Raw genomic sequence first — 17,950 nt, forward strand, 5'->3', positions numbered from 1 at the left:
ATAGATTAAAAAGTCCTGCAAGCCCAGTGGGGCAGAGCTGATGGACAGGAACAAACAGGGGCAGCAGCTCAGGGCTGCCTCAAGAACCAGGTGAAAAACTGGAAAAACCTCACCAGTTTTAAACTGCAAAACATAACTTACATAATTAATATAATGCAATTTAATTGCTGTTTTTATAGCCAGGGTAGCACCAGGCAGATTTGTGTTTAGTTGTTGGGCTCTGGTACATAAATTCAAGGTTTCAGCCCTAGGAGTTAAACATCTCCTTGTCCCCTCCATGGTTCACATGAAGTCTTTGCAGTTATGGACTCCAGCAGTGAGACAAAGTAAAAAGTGCCTCAAGTTCTTTTAGCAGGATTTAGAAGTTGGCAGTGAGTGGGAGAACTCCTGGGAAATGCTCTCAATTCCTCCTGAAGTGACCTTTCTCAGGTCTGTTTGGTCTCTGCACTGAGTCATAAATATCATTACAGACACAAAATGTTTAGGGCATAACTGCTCAAAATTCATAGCTCATGGAATGGAAAGCCCTGTGAAACTCTCCAATTATGATGCAAATGGTGCACAGGACCTTTGTTGTGGTGAGGAATAACATCTGCCATGGCTTAAATTAGCCTGGGTCTCTCCCACAAAAACAGGAAGAGAGCCAAGACACAAACTGAATCAGAGCTTGTATGAAAGCTTTCAATGGGACATGGATCTCTTTGCAAGCTTGATGATGCAGACATTAAAGATGAATTAAAAAGGGAGGTTAAAAATGCAGAATGGGGTTCTCAGGAGTGACTCATCCCCATTTTCTGGGGTGATGGGAACTGATTTCTGGTCCCTGATCTGTGTTTGAGAGCTCATCCAGACCAGGAGCTTCATCCAGTGCAAATCACTGTGGAAAACCAAATCTGGGCATTTCCTGGAACTCCATCAATTCTGCCACTGGTGCCTGGATAACCTCCCCCAGGAGAGATCTCCATTCACAGCACACCTCCAGACTCTTTTCCCTGGAAGTTATTTGGGATGTGGGGGTTTAGGTTTCACAGATGTCTCACCAAATTTAATTTTACTCTACAGGGTTGTGAATAATAATTGTTGTTTCTAGGGACACACTGGTCACAAAGGGGAGCCTGGTGAAGTAGGAAAACAAGGAGAAAAGGTAAACTTCGATTTAAAAGTAATAGGGGAGAACTTTTCTCTTTAAAAACACCTTAAAAAAGAAATAAGTGATTTTTTTCAAGGAGACAGGGAGGAATGAGGCTGCTGGCTGAACAGGGAGCAGTTTGGCTGAAGTGCATTGGGTTCCATTGCTCTTCCTGTAGGACCAGGAAAATTCGTCTTTCCAAGGATCATCATGCTAGGATCAGTTTGAGCTAACAGCTCTCCTGTCCCATGCAGGGATGGCAGCTCAGGAAAAGCCCTGCATTAATCACTTGGATAAATTCTTGCTCATAGTCTATGTCTATAACATAGAAACAAATTCTGAGAAATCTGGGAGGGAGAGAGGGAGCTCAGGGAGAGTTAAGAGGGGATGTTCCTGGCTGTGTGTTTGCAGGTTCCTGCTGTCCTTTCTCTGACTGATTTGATTTTTCTCTCCCAGGGTAACCCTGGCCCTCCTGGCCCTCCAGGAATTCCTGGAGGTGTTGGCCTGCAGGTAACCCCCCCTTCCCATGGCATTTCCACTGAGGAGCTCATGCAGCCATCAGTCACCCTGGTTACAAACACTGATTGGGTTTGAGCTGATTTCTTTTCTTTCTTAGGGCCCAAGAGGACTGAGAGGCCTCCCTGGTCCCATGGGCCCAGCTGGCGACAGAGTAAGAAAAAAATTCTAATTTTTGTTTTTCCTTTCCACCACCAGTTTGTCTAGTGAGAGGTGCCAGTGGCACTTGTCCCTACAGAATTCCACTGGGAGACTTGTAAAGGCATAAAGTGTGGTCTGCTCCCTGCAGCCCCTCCATCAGAACAACCTGCCCAAGTCAGGAGGATCCACAGAGCCAAGGGGCTGGCAGGGTCAGACCCAGCCAGGCTGAATCCTTCCAGTGTTAGAGAATCTTGGGGGGAAAAAGAGAGAAACATTTCATGAACATTTCACTTTCTGTTCTGTCTCTTTACAAGAAAAAGCCAAAGAATCATGGATGGACAAATGTTTTCAGGACACAAAAAGGCTCCTCAGTGAGAACAGAGGCAATCTCCAGCTCATTGAGGTTTGGACTCTTGTCACCAGCAGCCCAGAGGCTGAATGGTTTTGAATTGGATGAAGTCATGCATTTATTTAGGAGTAAGAGTGTTATCAAGATAGCAAGGCCATGAATGATATCAGTGTATCAGAGGTACAAATCAAAACCCTTGTTCAGAGTGGGATTTTTGCATGTCTGTCCTGCAAACCAGCAGGAGACACAGGGTGTCTGTCCAGGGCTTTTGTGTTTTCTCAGGTTGTGGTACAGGGTGGGGATTCTGTTACTCCATGCTCTGCCAAGCCCAGCATCACAGTGCTGTCTGTTCTCTGCAGGGTGACATTGGATTCAGGGGCCCACCTGGAATCCCAGGACCTCCAGGGAAAGCTGTATGTATCCCAGTGTCTCTGCCTTCCACAGCCTGCTTTGTTCCTCCTTCCTGAGCACAGGATCTGTGCTGACACCTCCACCAGATTATTCCCTTTGCCCTTTCCCTGCACTCAGAGCAATGTTATTTTACCTGACCCACACTTCCTGCTGTCTCTCCCTTTGCCTTGCCCCACACCAGAATAAGTTCACCCCATTTCCATTGCTCTTTGTGCTTCACTGCCCCTGCTTCAGCACCAGCAGCTGTGGGCAAACCCTGGAGAAGGGAATATCCATTATTTTTGGAAGAACAATCAGCCCTGTCACAAGCCTGGTCTGTTCCCAGCTCCCACAGCTCTCAAGGATTTTTCTCCAAGCAGGAGTAGCTGTGTATTGAGGATGCAATCCCCATCCTTCTGCAGAGCTCCCTTCTGCAGCACCACCCTCCCTAGGCCTGCAATTATTACAGAAGAAATTCATCCAAACTAAAATAAAATGAGGTGCTTTCTCACCAAACCTTTCATTACACCCAGCAGGATCTAGACAGTAAATATTAAAGCTTTTCTCCCACTCTGTTTCTGCTCAAAGAAATTGCTTCACTAAATGAAGGGGGAGATGGTGGTGTGTGCTCACACCTCTGCTGACCCCAGCTAACAGCACAAAACCCTCCTCATGTCCCCTCAAAGCAGCAATCTCTGTGTGATGGAGATGCTCAATGGCTTTTCCTCCTCTGTCACAGGGAGACCAAGGCAGCAAAGGACCTCAGGGATTCCGGGGCCCCAAAGGCGACACTGTAAGTGCAGACAAACACCTTGTGCTCCAGTCTGGGGTGTGACACTCCAGGGCTGTTCCATGGGTTTATTATGGCTTGTTCCCCATTAATTTGCTTGAAAAGGATGGATCAAAAATGAGATGTTTAACTCTTGCTAAAGGTGCCTGAGCAATGAGGTGTCCAAGTGCTGCTACAGCCTGGAGCACAGGGAGCAGATCTTACATCCCCATCCCTTGGAATGATCTGGAATTTTCCCAGGTGTTGTGTCCAGCACTGGGCTGCTTTCCTGGTGTGTCCCAAAACAACCTCCAGAGAGGACCCAGCTGAAATGGAATGAAATGTCCCTACAGAATTTGAGTGTCATCTTTGTTGGCTGTTCTTCAGGTTTACACAGGATTTCTTGTTGTTTCCTAGGGCAAACCTGGACCAAAAGGAAACCCAGGGGCTCGTGGACTCATAGGAGAACCTGTAAGTCAATTAAACAGGGTGCAGGTCTTGCTGTTTGTCTTGCTTGCAGATGAGGAGATAAAACACATAAGAAAAAAGCTGCTTCTTGCCACCTTTGCTGTCAGGCTTCTGCTCTGTGGGTGTCTGTGTAAACCCAGCTGGACTGAGCCACAGTTGTACTGCTGCTAATGAAAACCTCCCAGTACAACTGGAGCTGGATGAGTTACCAAAAGCTTCTTTGATGTGAATGTACTTTGCAAACCACAGAGCCTCCTCCTGACCTAAACACGTGTCCATGATTGCAGGGAATGCCTGGCAAGGATGGGCAGGATGGAGCTCCTGGACTCGATGGTGAGAAGGTTTGTAAAGTCCTGCCTCAACACTGCAGGGAAGGTTCCTGGGACTGTGCTGGGACTGCTGCAGAGCCACTGATGCTCCTCAAGAAGCTTGGCTGGAAAGCTTCACCTTCTAAAAAGTTTTCTAATGTTGTCACTAGTGAAGGAGAGTGAAATTCTCCTATTAGTTAGTCCCAAGGGAGTTGCCTAAAGAAGGAAGGTGCACAAATGATGTGAGCTCAGCTGTGCCTCTGGATTTAGTGGTTCCTGCTGGCTGACTCCAGGCCTTCAGAGATGCCTTCTCAGAGCTGTTGACAGAGTTGATTTTGATAGCCTGGAGACAAAGTGCTGTCAGGTACTGCTTGCCTGACTGTTGAGCAGTGCTCCTGCAGGAATATTGAACATGGGAGCTGCAGGAACAGGGACACACCTGGGGCTCCTGTGCAGGGGGTGCTGGCTCCTCTGGCTCTTGGTGCTGTGCATAAGGGAGGGAGGAAAGCACAAATGTCTGTCTGGGAATGTGTGCCCTGCCTGTGCCAGGGTTAGGGTCCCTCCTAACCTCTCCCTATCCACAGGGTGATGCAGCTCCCATGGGTGCTCCTGGAGAGAAGGGGCCAAATGGACTTCCCGTGAGTATGGAGCAGGACTGCCACCCCTGGGGGTGCCAGCAGCTCGGTGTGCCTGCAGACACCCTTCCTGGGGACAGGGGAGGGGCATTCTGCCGTTCTGTGGGCTGTTTCACAAGGAGCTCTAGTTAAGCCAATGCACTTTTCCCACCATGCAGACAGGCAAGGAATGTACCAGACAGGGTGGGAGAACACCTGGAGCAGCACCACACAATAATTCCCTGGCTGTTGGCTTCTCTGACTCTTTAAATCCTAAACTTGAGAGGGATTTTCTCTTTCATATCCCACTGATCTGCATCCCTTATGGAGGGAGGTAAGATCTGGGATATAATATCCTGAGCTCTGTCCCTGCCTTACTTCAGTGCTTATTCGCAAAATGTTTCATCTCTCCAGACTTCCAACTATTTAAAAGCATTTACAGAATATTTTGAACACCCCTGGAGAGAGGTTTCTGCTGTGCAAAATGTTGCTGCTGCTGGTCTATTTGTATATTCCTGCTCTTTGCTCTCATGCCAAGGATTGGTGTTCATGGAGCTCCAGAGACATTGAAATCAAAATTTTCCCAGTGAAAGCTGCAGAATTCTAAACTCTCCATTGCTTCAAGCTCCTTGTGAGTCAAATCAGACCAGAACAACAAATTTAATAACTTCACTTCTTCTGACATTGCTTTAATATAATTTTTTTCAGGGTCTACCTGGAAGAGCAGGTATTAAAGGCTCAGAGGGTGAACCAGTAAGTGAATCTCTCTAATGATGGGGTCTGGTAGGAAAATGAGCACAGCAAGAGTTTTTTTGGGGATTGGGAGGACTTACCCAAGGTGATGGTTTCTCTGTGTCTGCTGGGGCTGAATTAGGTAAAATAATTGGGCTGGTACCTGGTTCAGTAATGACACAGCAGACACACAGGAGAGTCATCAGTGGCTTAGTAAACCTCATCCTTTTGTCAAAGTCCCAGGAGGAGGATTGATCTTTGGGAATCAAAGGGCTGAGCCCCAGCAGGAGCAGAATGATCTCATCTTGCCTTCTGCAGATTTTCCCTCACCTCAGGAGAAAAACTTCCATGGAGCTTTAGATTGACATCTACCTGTGAGATTAAAGAAAACCTCGGGCAGACCAAAGCAGTCCAGCACAAAGCTGTGCCTTTTTTTTCCCTCTGTCCCTCTCCTTGATGAAATTTTCCCTCTGCACCTTTATTGCTGCCAATCCTCAGGGAGGAGAGCTCACTGCAGGAAGGTGCTGCAGGAATCTCCTGGCAGGAAGGTGCAGGAGTGAATGTGCTGGGATGTCCTGGCACCCCTGTCTCACCCAGGACGTGGGGACACTGCCCTGGCCACTGGTGCCAGGACAGAGTGTGCAGCTCACTGTTCTCTGGTGCTGTGAGTTTTACCTGAAATCTGTAAAAGTTTACAGCTGTTTTTATTTCCTGACCCAGGTTTTAACGCCCTCCTCCTCCAGGTAGGACAGGAATGACTCCCTGAAGTGATGCCCTAACTGAGTGTTTGCTTTGTGCTCTGCAGGGCAGCCCTGGAGAGATGGGAGAGGCAGGTCCCTCAGGAGAGCCAGGCATCCCTGTAAGTCCCACATCTCCTCTTAGCATGGGCTCTCTGGTGAGTTTTAAACCAAACTGGGGAGCTGGAGCTCACCTGCTGCTTCCTTATATAAATGGGATTGAGCACTCCAGGCATTCACAGTGGTGTGGAGCTCCCAAGGAATCCTGAGCTGGCTGGGCAGGGTGCTGGGCATGAGAACTGTGCAAAACCCATCAGCTGTGGGCTGGCAGATGGGTGAGAGGGGCAGGAGCTTGGGACTGAACAGCCTGGGATCCAGGGGTGGGAAGGGTGGGTTTGTGGCTCCTGAATATCACAGCTGACTTTGGTGTCCCTGCAGGGTGATGTTGGCATTCCTGGTGAGAGAGGTCTGCCAGGACCCAGAGGAGCAACTGTAAGTACAGGGTTTGTGTGTGGGGGTCCCTCTCTGGCTGCAGGAAAAGGGAATTTTCTCCCTCAGTGGTGCCTCTGGGGAGCTCTGGCAGCAGAGAAATTCCTCCCCGAGCTGGGTCAGGTCCTGTTCTCACTGACAGCTCTGTGCAAATGCCAAGTGATCCCTCCCATTTGGTGGGCACAGCACCCTGCAGCTGTCCAGGAGGTTTTGCAGTCTGCCAGGACAGACTGGGCAGTCAGCAAACCCCTCACTGCACAGCAGTGAGAAGGTTCTGCCCCTGCTGAAGTGAGGCTTTAGTGAGGCAGAGCTTGGGAAAGCTGCTGCAGTGGATTTTGTCAGCACATGGCACCTGAAATCCTCCCCAGTCCTGCATCCTTTTCCTTGGAGCAGTGGATTCCCTGCAAAACCTGCAGGGAACACACAACAAAAGTGGGAATAACTGCATGGCTCTGCTGTGTCCCTGCTCAACAGCAGAGATGATAACAAATGATATCAGGAGGAAAAAACCCTGATTTTGATCCCACTACTAAAAATGCTTTGGTACCTTTTTCATCTTGTCACTCCCCATCTAGTGCTGCTGTTGGAGTTGGATCTGACCTTCTAGTGGTTTTGTTGGGGCCTTTTTCTTTTCTGTTTTTTTTTCCCCCCTCTTAATCTCATTTTGAAATCCAGGAGCCTACAGCAAGTCTAATATGATTTCTGGTACGTGCCACTTGGAAGAAATTGAACTGCATGATTTATTGTTTGTGAGCAGCTGCTGCCTAAACTTCCAAGGAGAGGGAATTGAGCTTTAGAAATAAACTGTATTAATAATGTTTGCTTTTATGTCTGCAATTTTTCATCAAAGTGGCTGGCCTCACAAAAGGTACCACATTATTACAACCAAAAAGCAAAAGCAGTTGAGCTAATTGTGCTGGTGCAGAGTTTTGACAGGGGTGCAGTTGCAGCTGAACCCATGGTTATGTCTAACCTGGGCTTCTCATCTCTGATTTGTTTTATTAGAATCAAAATTTATTAGTGAAGACTGGGCTGTTCCAAGAGAGGTGCAGGATTTTTCCAGTGTTAAGGTTGCTTAGTTCAAAACAATTTGGGTTTTTTTAGCTCTGAGTACCAAGGGTTTGTCAAAACCTGTCAGGTCCCTCCAGCCCCCACCAGCAGCTCAGCAGAGTCATTTTTGATTCAATTTAACTCAACTTCCCTAAAGCTTTGTATTTACAACTTTCAAAGTTCCTTACGGAATCACAGACAGCAGAAAACAAAGTGGAAACCAGTAACCACAAAAATACCTGAGCAGCTGTTCAGCTCTTTGAGGATGGTGCTGCTTTTTGTCAGTGGCCACTCTGAGGTTTGTTTGTGTCCCTGAATGCTCCAGCCAGCAGGGATGGCACTGAGAGGAGCCAAAGCTGCAGCCCTGCCTCGTGACAGAAGCTTGCTGAAGGCATCTATTTCAAGAAGACAGTTTACAAAACAAGATTTAAATCTAAATTACTTAGGGTTTTGTTTTTTTTCATCCAAGATCTTTATTGGATATGTGATTTTTCTCAGGAGAAAGCAATAGAGACTCCTAATGGTAACATTCATGTTCTGTCTGGTGAGCTCTTAAAAGCCTCTGCTCTGCCAGCACAAACTGCTGCCCCTTTGTGCATGGCTGGAACCTGGGATGTCCAAGCAAATGGATGCAATTGCCATTTTTCATTTCCAAGGGCCTGCAGCACATGTTTTTCAGTAGCTCCTTGCAATCAATTAAAAGCATAATATTGGCAAGCAGGTCCCTCTAATGGATGTTGTTTATGCTCTTCCATGCTGCCACTTTCTGCTGTCCCTGATCTCTGCTACCCATGGTATGTTCTTAAGCCCTGATTATCCAAACAAACCTTTCTGTTAGTGACAGTGCAAGCCCCAAACAGCACTGTGCAGGGGGCACAGAACAGAACTCTGCCAGTTTAATGGCACAACAACTTCCCTGGCCCTGCATTTTCTCCTTTGATCCTTCTGATCTGTCTCTTTGCAGGGACCCCTTGGCCTCCAAGGCCCCACAGGAGCCCGTGGTGTCCGAGGTTTCCAGGTCAGTGTGATGGGAGGGGAGATTTGGGGTTTCTCTGCAAACCTCTGTTCACAAACCTGGCTGATGGCAGTGGGGGAAAGGAAGAATTGTCTTTCTATTGGCCAGAACCAGAGGGACACCTTCATTACCACGGTACGGTGGAAAGAGCACGAGGCCAGATAAGCTGCCTGCAGGAGAAATTGATATTTAGTGTTGGTTTGCAGGGGGGATTGCTGAGTTTTGAGCCTGTTCCCTGGCACAGAGTGCCCATCCCAAGTGTCCAAGGCCAGCTGGGGTGGCTCTGACCAGCCTGGGCTGCTGGGAGGTGTCCCAGCCTGTACCAGGGGCTGGAACGGGCTGAGTTTGAGTTTTGAGGTCCCTTCCAACCCAAATTGATTTATGGGGTTTTTTTTGAGTTTGATCTTCATAAAGACACCTCAGTTTCTCCTTGATCTGGTCCACTCTCTGCCTGTGTTTCTTCAGTGAGCTCCTCCTCCCTCTCTGCACTGGACTCTCCAATATTTCTCCCTCCCTTCTCCAAGGGTGTGGGACTCAGCACTGGCTGAGGGGAGCATCACTTGTGGGAGCACAGATATTGAATATTTATTAATTTTAAGAGGTTTTTTAATGAAAGACCCAGGCCAGAGGTTGGAGCCCCTTGGCACGAGCCTGACCTTGGCTGTGGACCAGGGAGAAGCTGGAAGGAGCTGCACCAACCAACACAAGTGGTTCTGGAGGAAAAGGGAGAGAGATCATCCAAAAATCACCTTTCTGAGCATTGCTGGAGACTGCTGGGCTGGCAGGGTGCTGAAGGGTGCAGGGTTCCTGGCACTGTGAGCTGCAGCTTGGTTTTGTTGTTTTCCCAACAGGGGCCCAAAGGTGCCAGTGGGGAGCCTGGCCTTCCTGGCCCGACTGGGATCCGTGGAGAGACAGGTGACAGGGTAAGCACAGCACACCTGGGGCTGGTTCCTCTTGGGGATGGCAGTTTGGAGGATAAGGGGGTCCCAAACCCGGTGCAGTGATGGGTGTTGGGTGCCAGGTCAGAGGTTAGGGAGCAGGACTTGTGCATCCTCTGTTCCCTCTGCTCCTGCTTCTGTTTCACTTCAGAAACTCCCACGATTTTCAGACAGGGTGGATTGTTTAAAAGTGACTTCCAGGCCATATCCTAGGCAGAATAGAGAGTGTTTGGGATTTTTCCCTGTTCCTTACACTGATTCCACCAAAGCCTCACTCCCCAGGAGCACAGGAGAGATGATTGATGAATTTTTGTTACTCAGATGCTTGATTAGACCCTCACGGCTTTTTTTAAATTACAGTTTTATCAGTGACTTTTCTTTCTGAACAGCAAAACACCTGGGCATCCCACCTCACAATAAATGTGACTTTTCATTTAAATGAGTTCATTCTCATTTGAAAGAAGCCATCAGGGCAAAGTGAGCAGCATTTGTTTGGAGCTTGCAGGAGAGCAGGAGCCATGTGTTCACCAGCTCCCTCCTCCCCAGCTTTAGGGTGAAAGTTTAAAAAAAAAAAACCTTTAAGTTGCTTTCTGTGTAAGCAACTGCAGCAGCACCACAGGGGTTCCACAAAGGCCCTTCTGTGCTGGCTCCAGCAGGTTTAAAAAAGCCTCTTGGAGTGACTGTGAGCTGCAAGTGTGAAACAGGAGAGTTATTGTGGAGCTCTGGGGCTCTTGACTGCACTCAGGGCTTTGCTGAGGTGAAAAATGTACATTCAGAGGGGAAGAGGCCCCTGCATGAAGTGCTGCAAGCAGAGGGAGGGAAAACGTTGTGCTTAAAGCAATAAAAAAATACTCCAGGTTTTATTTCTGGCTCTGAAGTTCAGTGTAGTTACTCTAAGATGTGATTGTTGGTTGCTCAGAATGAGAGGAAACAGCCTCAAGGGGAGGTTTAGATTGGATATCTGGGATTTCTGTCACAGAAAGGGTTGTAAAGCACTGGGACAGGTGGAGTCACCATCCCTGGAGTGCTCACACAAGGCAGGGATGTGGCCCTTGAGGGCAGGGTTAGTGGTGAGCGTGCTGGTGGTGCTGGGCTCACCCTAAACCCTCAGACTGTGTTTTTATGTTTTTATATCCTAAACAAACAGCCTGTGCTGCTGGGGGTGGTGGCAGCTGCTGGGACACACAGAGAGCCCAGAGATCTGTGCTGGGCTTGCTTTGCTGCTGCTCCTGACGTGGATAAAGAGAAGTGCACTCACAGGATCGATGCAATCACCCTGCCCCAGCTGCAGCCAGCTCACCAAACTATCCTGGAATCAATCAAGACTTTTCTGTGAAAAAAGCAAAATCCCCTCATGCCTGAGCTAACTGAGTTCTGACAGGCTTTTTCACAGTCCTTGGACTGACTGTGGTCAGGAATATAAACCAGCATGTCAGTAAATGTGCTTGCTGGCATGAAAAACAGGAGTGGTTTAGTGCATTTGACTGTAAGGTATAAAATAGTGTGAGATAAAACACATCAACCTTTGCTGGAGTGGGATATGGGGAGGGTTTGGCCATTGTTGCTGACTGAGGCAGCAAAAGACAAATATTTTTGCTAAGGAATTTTATTATGATGAAATTCCTGAGGATTCTGGATGCCAGCAGCCACCTGGGGCATTGCCTGTCTGGGCTCCCTGCTGGAGCTCTAAATGCTTGGCCAAAACCATGAGTTTTGTTTTACTGATCAGATGAAATGTGTGAAGACACAGGGCTGGCAATCCTGAACTCTGAATTAGAGTTTTGAATGGAAATCCTCTGGGCTAAGCTTGTCTTTAGAGGGATATCCCTTGCAGGACTTAATCTTTGGTGACTGAATTGTTTTTATTGCCATAAACTTTCATGGAGCATTGGGACTCTTAAGTCAGAGGTACAAAGTTTAGATGGAAATGTTCAGAAAGGAATATATTGCTTTTGCCATCAGCAAACATAAAATGGGTGTTACAAAGTTTTAGCCACTCTTGCATTTCTACACTCCATTGTCTGTTTTTTTGAGTTATTTTTCATTAAGAGAAATCCCCCTTCTTTTCAGCTTAGTGCTTGAATTGAGCAAAGTAAAATGTCCTTGTTATGTGTGTTTGTCCTCCTCAAAGACTCTGTTCTGCTGAGCCATCTCTACATCTAGTTAATAAAAAAAGATCAGTTTGCAGATGCCAGATTGATGAGTGGGCTGTAGAAATCCTGCTTGAAGGGTAAAATGGCTGAATTTCACATGTAAATTCTGCAGTAGAGAAAAAAACTGGGGTTCTCCTGAGCTCCTTGTTGGCTCTACTCTGTGAATGTCAGATAAAGATGGAAGGATTTTCCAAATTGCCTGGATTATTCCTGAGGTGATAATCAGTTCATCATCTAAATGTATTTTATTCCTATGGCCATGTTGTTCCATGTTAAATCAGGAGCACTTAATTCCAAATCCTAGGAAAACTGACAATCTAATAAGGCCTTGAAAAAAACATCTTGGCTTTTTGCCCTTGTGGTGTGAAAATATTCTTGTCTGTTTTATACCACCAGTAAATCCAAGCTCCTCCTCTCATCCCAGGCTAAGAAATTGTCCCACAACACAAACCAGGGACTGTGGAGAGTGCCACAGAGCTAGCAGGGTGCTTAAATCCCTTCTTATTTCTAGGAAGTGTCAATGAGATTTGTACCCTCTTACTTGGCAGGGAGACTGATTCTGACTCCTTGCTGAGTGTCTGACCACAGCAGGAATTCACAGGGAAGAACAGTTTGAATTCATCTGCCTTCTTTCTCTTATTTTCAGGGTCCTCTTGGTGCTCCTGGTCCCAAGGGGAGCCAGGTAAGTGAGAACTTTGATGCTGTTGTCAGCAGAGGCATTTGAACCAGATTTCTGAAAATATTCTGCAGCAGAAACCAAAACCCTCTTGGTCCCATTTCCCCTGCATTTACAGGGAAATGCTGTCTGTTCTAATGGAGACTGAGGAAGATGCTGTGGTACAAACACCAGGCCTTCCCTGTGTGTTTGTAACCACAAGGGTCTGTGCAGGAGCTCCTCACATCAAATTCCTCCTGAGTTAAGTTTAGAATTGCAGCTTTTCCTCAGCTTCTTGTGCCTGGTGAGGGATATTTCACCCTAACCTCAAAGCCTGGCACACTAATGAACTGGTTTAATCTTATACTTTTTATTGTTCAACTTCCATGCTTGGTTTAATCTCAGCAATGAGCTTTTGGGCCAGTTTTCATAAATATATGGCTTTCATTAAAGCATGCCTGTATTCCTGCAGAAAGTGAGGCTTTCCTAGCAAGCCTTGCTGCTTTGGTTTGCCAGTATCAGTGTGGTCTCTGTTTTGTTGCTAAGGGGAAAGACCAACCTGATCTCTGTTTGTCCTGGGGTAACTCCCTGTGGAAAGCCATGGAGTCACCATAACAATGTTCATTATCTGCTCTAATAGTGCAACTCTGTGATGAGCCAGCTCTGCCTTGGGCAGGGCAGTGGTTGCAGGGATTTTTGTCACCCCAGCCACGCTCAGATTGCTCAGGCTGCTGCTGGCTGGAGCTGAGCAGACAGGGATGCTCCCTGGATGTCACTGAGCTTTGCCACTCCTGCATCCCTGTCCCCAGGAGTGGAGAGGGATGTTCCTCCCCAAGAGATCACTGCAGTTTGGGGGTGGGATGAAGCTGTTCTGCTCAGGAGGCCATGAACAGGGACACCCAGCATTTGCTGTGGGTGCAAACCCTGTTTTCTGGGAGACACAGCAGGGGGAGCTGAAATTTATGTTCCCTGCTTGAGGGATGCCAGTGCCAGCCTGTGGATGTCTTTCATGGCCCATCATGGTTCTCATCCCTGTGAATTCAGCCTTTCATCCAGGACCCAGCCTGTTGCAAAGGACACCCAGTGCTCATGGCAGCTGGGGAGCAGCTACAGAGGAGCTCAGCTTTGGGAGGAGAGAACTCCCTCTTGTCCAGCCTCAGGGAGATCCTGGCTGTCAGCACCAGGTGCAGAGCTAACTCTGGTCTCTCTCTCAGGGCTTTGCTGGAGCAGATGGACTCCCAGGTGACAAAGGAGAGCTGGTAGGTGTCCTTAAATTCAGTACAGTTGACTTCTCAAATAACAGATGGGTCCAGAAAGCCATGGATCACTGTGGTCAGTCAGAATAAATCATCCAAGATCTCTAACCCTGCTGTGAGGAGAAGGCAGCCCAAGCCTTGCACGTGTCACAGCAGCTTGGGAGACTGGGCTGCAGATTTGCATTTTCTGAATTAATCACTGTTTCTTATTTCCTTTTTCTTTCTGACAGGGTCCCTTTGGACCCCCTGGCCAAAAAGGAGAGGTAAGTGTCAGACATGGGGGCTCGTGCCCCAAAGGATTTAAGAGTAAGCACAACCATTGCACCTTTATAACTATAGAATAAATTCTGCTCTGGTGTCATTCCCTAGAAGCAGGCTTTTCTCACAATCATGCAATAAAATCTGTGAGAAAAAAAGGGGGGTTGTGGCATTCAAACTATTGAAATCTGTTTGATAATTCTGCTGTAACAAAGGCTGCTCCTATATATGCAGAAACACCCTTAGGATGTAAGAAATGTATCTGATCATCCAGATCCATTCAGGAAACCTGAACAAAGTCTTAACTAACCTTCAGGAGAAAAGAATGGACAGTGGCTTCCCTTTTAAATGGTTTTGGTTTTTTTATTCTTTCCTGCAGCCAGGAAGAAGAGGAGAACTTGGTCCAAAAGGAGTCCAAGGACCCAATGGGACAGCTGGAGCACCAGGGATCCCAGGACACCCAGGACCCATGGGTCACCAGGGGGAGAGGGGTGTCCCTGGCATCACAGGAAAACCTGGCCCTCCTGTGAGTACCCACTCAGGGAGCCTCTGCAGTGAATAAACGGATTGTGGGGTTTGGATGTTTTCCAAAACAATAAGCTCCTGCATTTCAGCAGGCAAAAATAAATACTCAAATAAACCTCAGATTAAATATCTGGCCTAACATTAAAAATCATCTCTGCCATTCATACAGCAGAGTTCTGAGGGGAAGAAGAGGGGAAAGAACCCAGAGCTCTTCATTCCCTGAGCTGCTTCCCAAGCTCCTGGGAATGTTTTGTGTCCTGCAGTTTCTGCCAGGGCTGGTTATTGATAAGGAGGTTTCTACAAGGACAAATTCTTCTGTTAACTGCAGGGCAAAGAGGCCAGTGAACAACATATCAGAGAAGTCTGTGGAGAAATGATAAATGGTGAGTATTGCTGAGAGAAAACTGACTTTATTTACCAGATGAGTAGATCCTGAACATAAAATGGCTTCTGAGATTTGTTAATTTTCTGTCTTCATACGAAAAAAATACATTGACCTTTAGTGTGAGGAAATTATTCAGGAGTTCACCTTGTTGGGGATGTATTTTGGTGTGCTAAAATTAGTAATTTTAACTTATTCATCATGGCAATGGTCTAAATGCACTGAAAGCAGCTTTGGCACAAGTGTTGTGAGACCTCCTGCCCTAACCTGTGCCATTCTGAGCTTCACCTCTCCTCATTTCCTTGGAGCAGGTCCTCAGAGAATGTCCTTTCTTCAAAGTGCCTGTTTTGCATTTGGAGGTTACATTCCCTGTTTGGAGTGAGGTTAAACTCTGAAAGTTTACTTCAGGAAGCTTGTTTTAATTATTTCAGTGTCATTAGTAAGAATACTTGACATCCTTTAAAGTGGTTTTAGAAATAATCAACGCTGCAGATTTATGATTAAAATCTCCATTTGTGGAGATATTAAAAACAACCCAAAAGCCAGAGGTGAGCTGAAAGGACAGATTCATGTTTCCTTGTGCCAGGAGCAGTGGCAGCAAGTACTGCCCGAAGGCAGAGTGCAGATGTTGGAGATGCAGTGTTGGATTGTGTTTTTCAGAGCACATTGCCCAGCTGGCTGCTAACCTGAGGAAGCCCCTGGCTCCTGGGATGACAGGACGGCCTGGCCCAGCGGGGCCACCGGGCCCTCCTGGGGCCACCGGCACCGTCGGGCACCCGGGGCCGCGGGGACCCCCGGGGTACAGAGGGCCAACAGGAGAGCTGGGGGATCCTGGACCCAGAGGCAAGTACAGACTGGAACTGTAAGCTTTCTTTTTGTCTCTGGTGGTTGTTTTAGCAGGACCTGAGAGTGCTAATATGGATCAGCCATCTCTCAGGAGACCTTGCTTGACGCGTTCCACAAGAATCTTTATTTCATGAGAAGGGTGGTCAAGCAGGATTCTCTCAGAGACAAAGGGGAGGCAGTCATATTTATAGGTTCAAGGGGGATTCAAACTACAGCCAATAAAAAGTTTATACAAAGAACAGCATCCAATCTAAGTGAGAAGTTCTAAAGGTGAACTGACCAATTACACAAACTAATTTCTAACCAATTATCTTCCAAAGTGTTAGAGAGGGACCAAATTCTTAAGGAATTTGGCTCAGCCTTGGTACCTAGGAAACCTTATCTATTACAGCAAGTTCCAGGGGCCAGGGGAAGATGGCTTTGGAGGACTTGTATCATCCACATGAAACCATTCACTTCACTTTTATGCCCACTGAAATGAATGGTGAGCTTGTTGTGAATTCAGATCAGGCCTTGGTGAGTTCTGGTGCTGCATCCCGAGGGTGCCATGTGAGCAGAGATCCCTGTAACACCCACAGGATTTCAAGTTTCTCTTGTTCTCTGCCCTTGCTGGGGCTGCAGCTCACTGTGGAAATTGTGTTTGTGATTAAAGGTGACACTGGTGAGAAGGGAGATAAAGGACCTGTTGGCCAAGGGATCGATGGGCCTGACGGTGACCAGGGACTGCAGGGTAAGTGTGGGGAAATCATTTCATGCTCAGCACTGAGCTGAAGGCTGAGGAGGGACAGCTCTGCCTGGTGATGGCAATAGATTATCATCACTAATTTAAAGGTGTCACAACTCTGAGGCTCTCCAGATGAAGGGAAAGGATGGTGCCTGCTTCCTGATGATTCCTTTATTAAAAGATTCAAGATTAATTGATGCAAATTTATTAATATCGATTAGAAACTTAGAAGAATATTCTTTATTTTCCTCACCTTTTAAAGCAACTTTTCTAATTGGAATTACACTTGTACAATGAATAAAATGCAGGCACCAAAAGCAGGCTCTCCATTCACAGAATTTCATAAAACCAAAATATTTACAACCATGTTATCTTAAATTCTTCCACAAAATTTAATTTATACTCCATTGTCTCAGAATCTTCCATAAAATAATTGCATTAATCCATGTTAATAAACTGTGAGCTCACACAGCCAAAACATCCCTTGACCAAATTAGGGATAAAAAAATCCAAAGCACATACTCCAGATTCAGGGTAAATTTATTGAAAACACCTTGTACTCAACAGGCCATAACAAGTGTGATGTACAGACACTCAAAGCACATTAAGATCTCTAAAAGCAACACATATATACAGATATTAAAAAAAGAAGAGATGGAAATATTTCATGTATCTTTCCCCTCTCTCGTTTAGGACCACCTGGTGTGCCTGGAATTACTAAAAATGGCCGTGATGGTGCTCAGGGTGAACCCGGGCTGCCAGGGGATCCTGGGACTCCTGGGACTACTGGGGCTCAGGGAACTCCAGGAATATGTGACACGTCGGCTTGCATGGGAGCTGTTGCAGCATCAACTTCCAAAAAATCATAAACCAACAGTACAAGAAGTGAAGAAGTGACTGAATATTTAAATAAACAGTGCATTGTAAGAAAACAGAATCCTTCTAGTGCTAAAAGGACAGATGCTCCTTCTATTCTATTAAGTGGAGACTTTGACACAGTTCTATGAAAAAGAAAGCATCAGATGAAAACTTTAATTAAAAGATGCTTTATGACTATCTTTTCCTCCCCCCAATTATTTTCCAGAATTTTTACTGCTAAACAACCTCACCTTTCCTTCCTCCCTTTGCTCAAGAGACCTGCAAGAGGAAGCATTGCTCCTTTTGACCATCACCCCCCAGGTACTAAAGATCACGACTTTTTGCTAAGAAAGTTTGAGCCTTTTCCATTGAATTCCTTGGTGCTGCTCCCACTGACTTCAGTCCTGCAGGTTTGTGCACTCACACACGTTGTTAAGGCACTGAGGCACCGAGCTGCCTCTTCCATCAGTGGAAATCAGGCATTTCAATATCCTGCATTTTAACATCTGACCCTTCTGGCCTAAGGAATGACCATTGCTTAAGTCTGTGCTGCCAGTTAGAAACTTTCACATTGCACCTCAAATCTTTGCCAAGACTAGTAAACAGTAATCCTCTTGCAAGCAAATTCTGCAAAAGGAGTAATGTAAA

The 17,950-nt window shown here is 46.7% G+C and overlaps 1 protein-coding gene across 1 annotated transcript in view; it reads left to right on the forward strand.

Annotated features, from left to right (window-relative positions):
• The window catches only part of COL9A3 (collagen type IX alpha 3 chain), a 32,880-nt gene extending 15,425 nt beyond the window's left edge, over positions 1-17,455 (forward strand). The window contains exons 12-32 of the mRNA XM_033075019.2: positions 1,091-1,144; positions 1,586-1,639; positions 1,746-1,799; positions 2,495-2,548; positions 3,265-3,318; positions 3,712-3,765; positions 4,050-4,103; positions 4,655-4,708; positions 5,393-5,437; positions 6,222-6,275; positions 6,592-6,645; positions 8,657-8,710; positions 9,559-9,630; positions 12,445-12,480; positions 13,668-13,712; positions 13,940-13,972; positions 14,347-14,493; positions 14,821-14,875; positions 15,535-15,717; positions 16,373-16,450; positions 17,138-17,455. Of these exons, the coding sequence (XP_032930910.1) occupies positions 1,091-1,144; positions 1,586-1,639; positions 1,746-1,799; positions 2,495-2,548; positions 3,265-3,318; positions 3,712-3,765; positions 4,050-4,103; positions 4,655-4,708; positions 5,393-5,437; positions 6,222-6,275; positions 6,592-6,645; positions 8,657-8,710; positions 9,559-9,630; positions 12,445-12,480; positions 13,668-13,712; positions 13,940-13,972; positions 14,347-14,493; positions 14,821-14,875; positions 15,535-15,717; positions 16,373-16,450; positions 17,138-17,313 (1,464 nt within the window). The 3' untranslated portion in view covers positions 17,314-17,455. The remainder of the gene's footprint in view (positions 1-1,090; positions 1,145-1,585; positions 1,640-1,745; positions 1,800-2,494; positions 2,549-3,264; positions 3,319-3,711; positions 3,766-4,049; positions 4,104-4,654; positions 4,709-5,392; positions 5,438-6,221; positions 6,276-6,591; positions 6,646-8,656; positions 8,711-9,558; positions 9,631-12,444; positions 12,481-13,667; positions 13,713-13,939; positions 13,973-14,346; positions 14,494-14,820; positions 14,876-15,534; positions 15,718-16,372; positions 16,451-17,137) is intronic.
• Positions 17,456-17,950: the final 495 nt, after the last annotated feature.

The sequence above is a fragment of the Catharus ustulatus genome, chromosome 17 (genome assembly GCF_009819885.2).
Source record: "Catharus ustulatus isolate bCatUst1 chromosome 17, bCatUst1.pri.v2, whole genome shotgun sequence".
Lineage (NCBI taxonomy): Eukaryota > Metazoa > Chordata > Aves > Passeriformes > Turdidae > Catharus > Catharus ustulatus.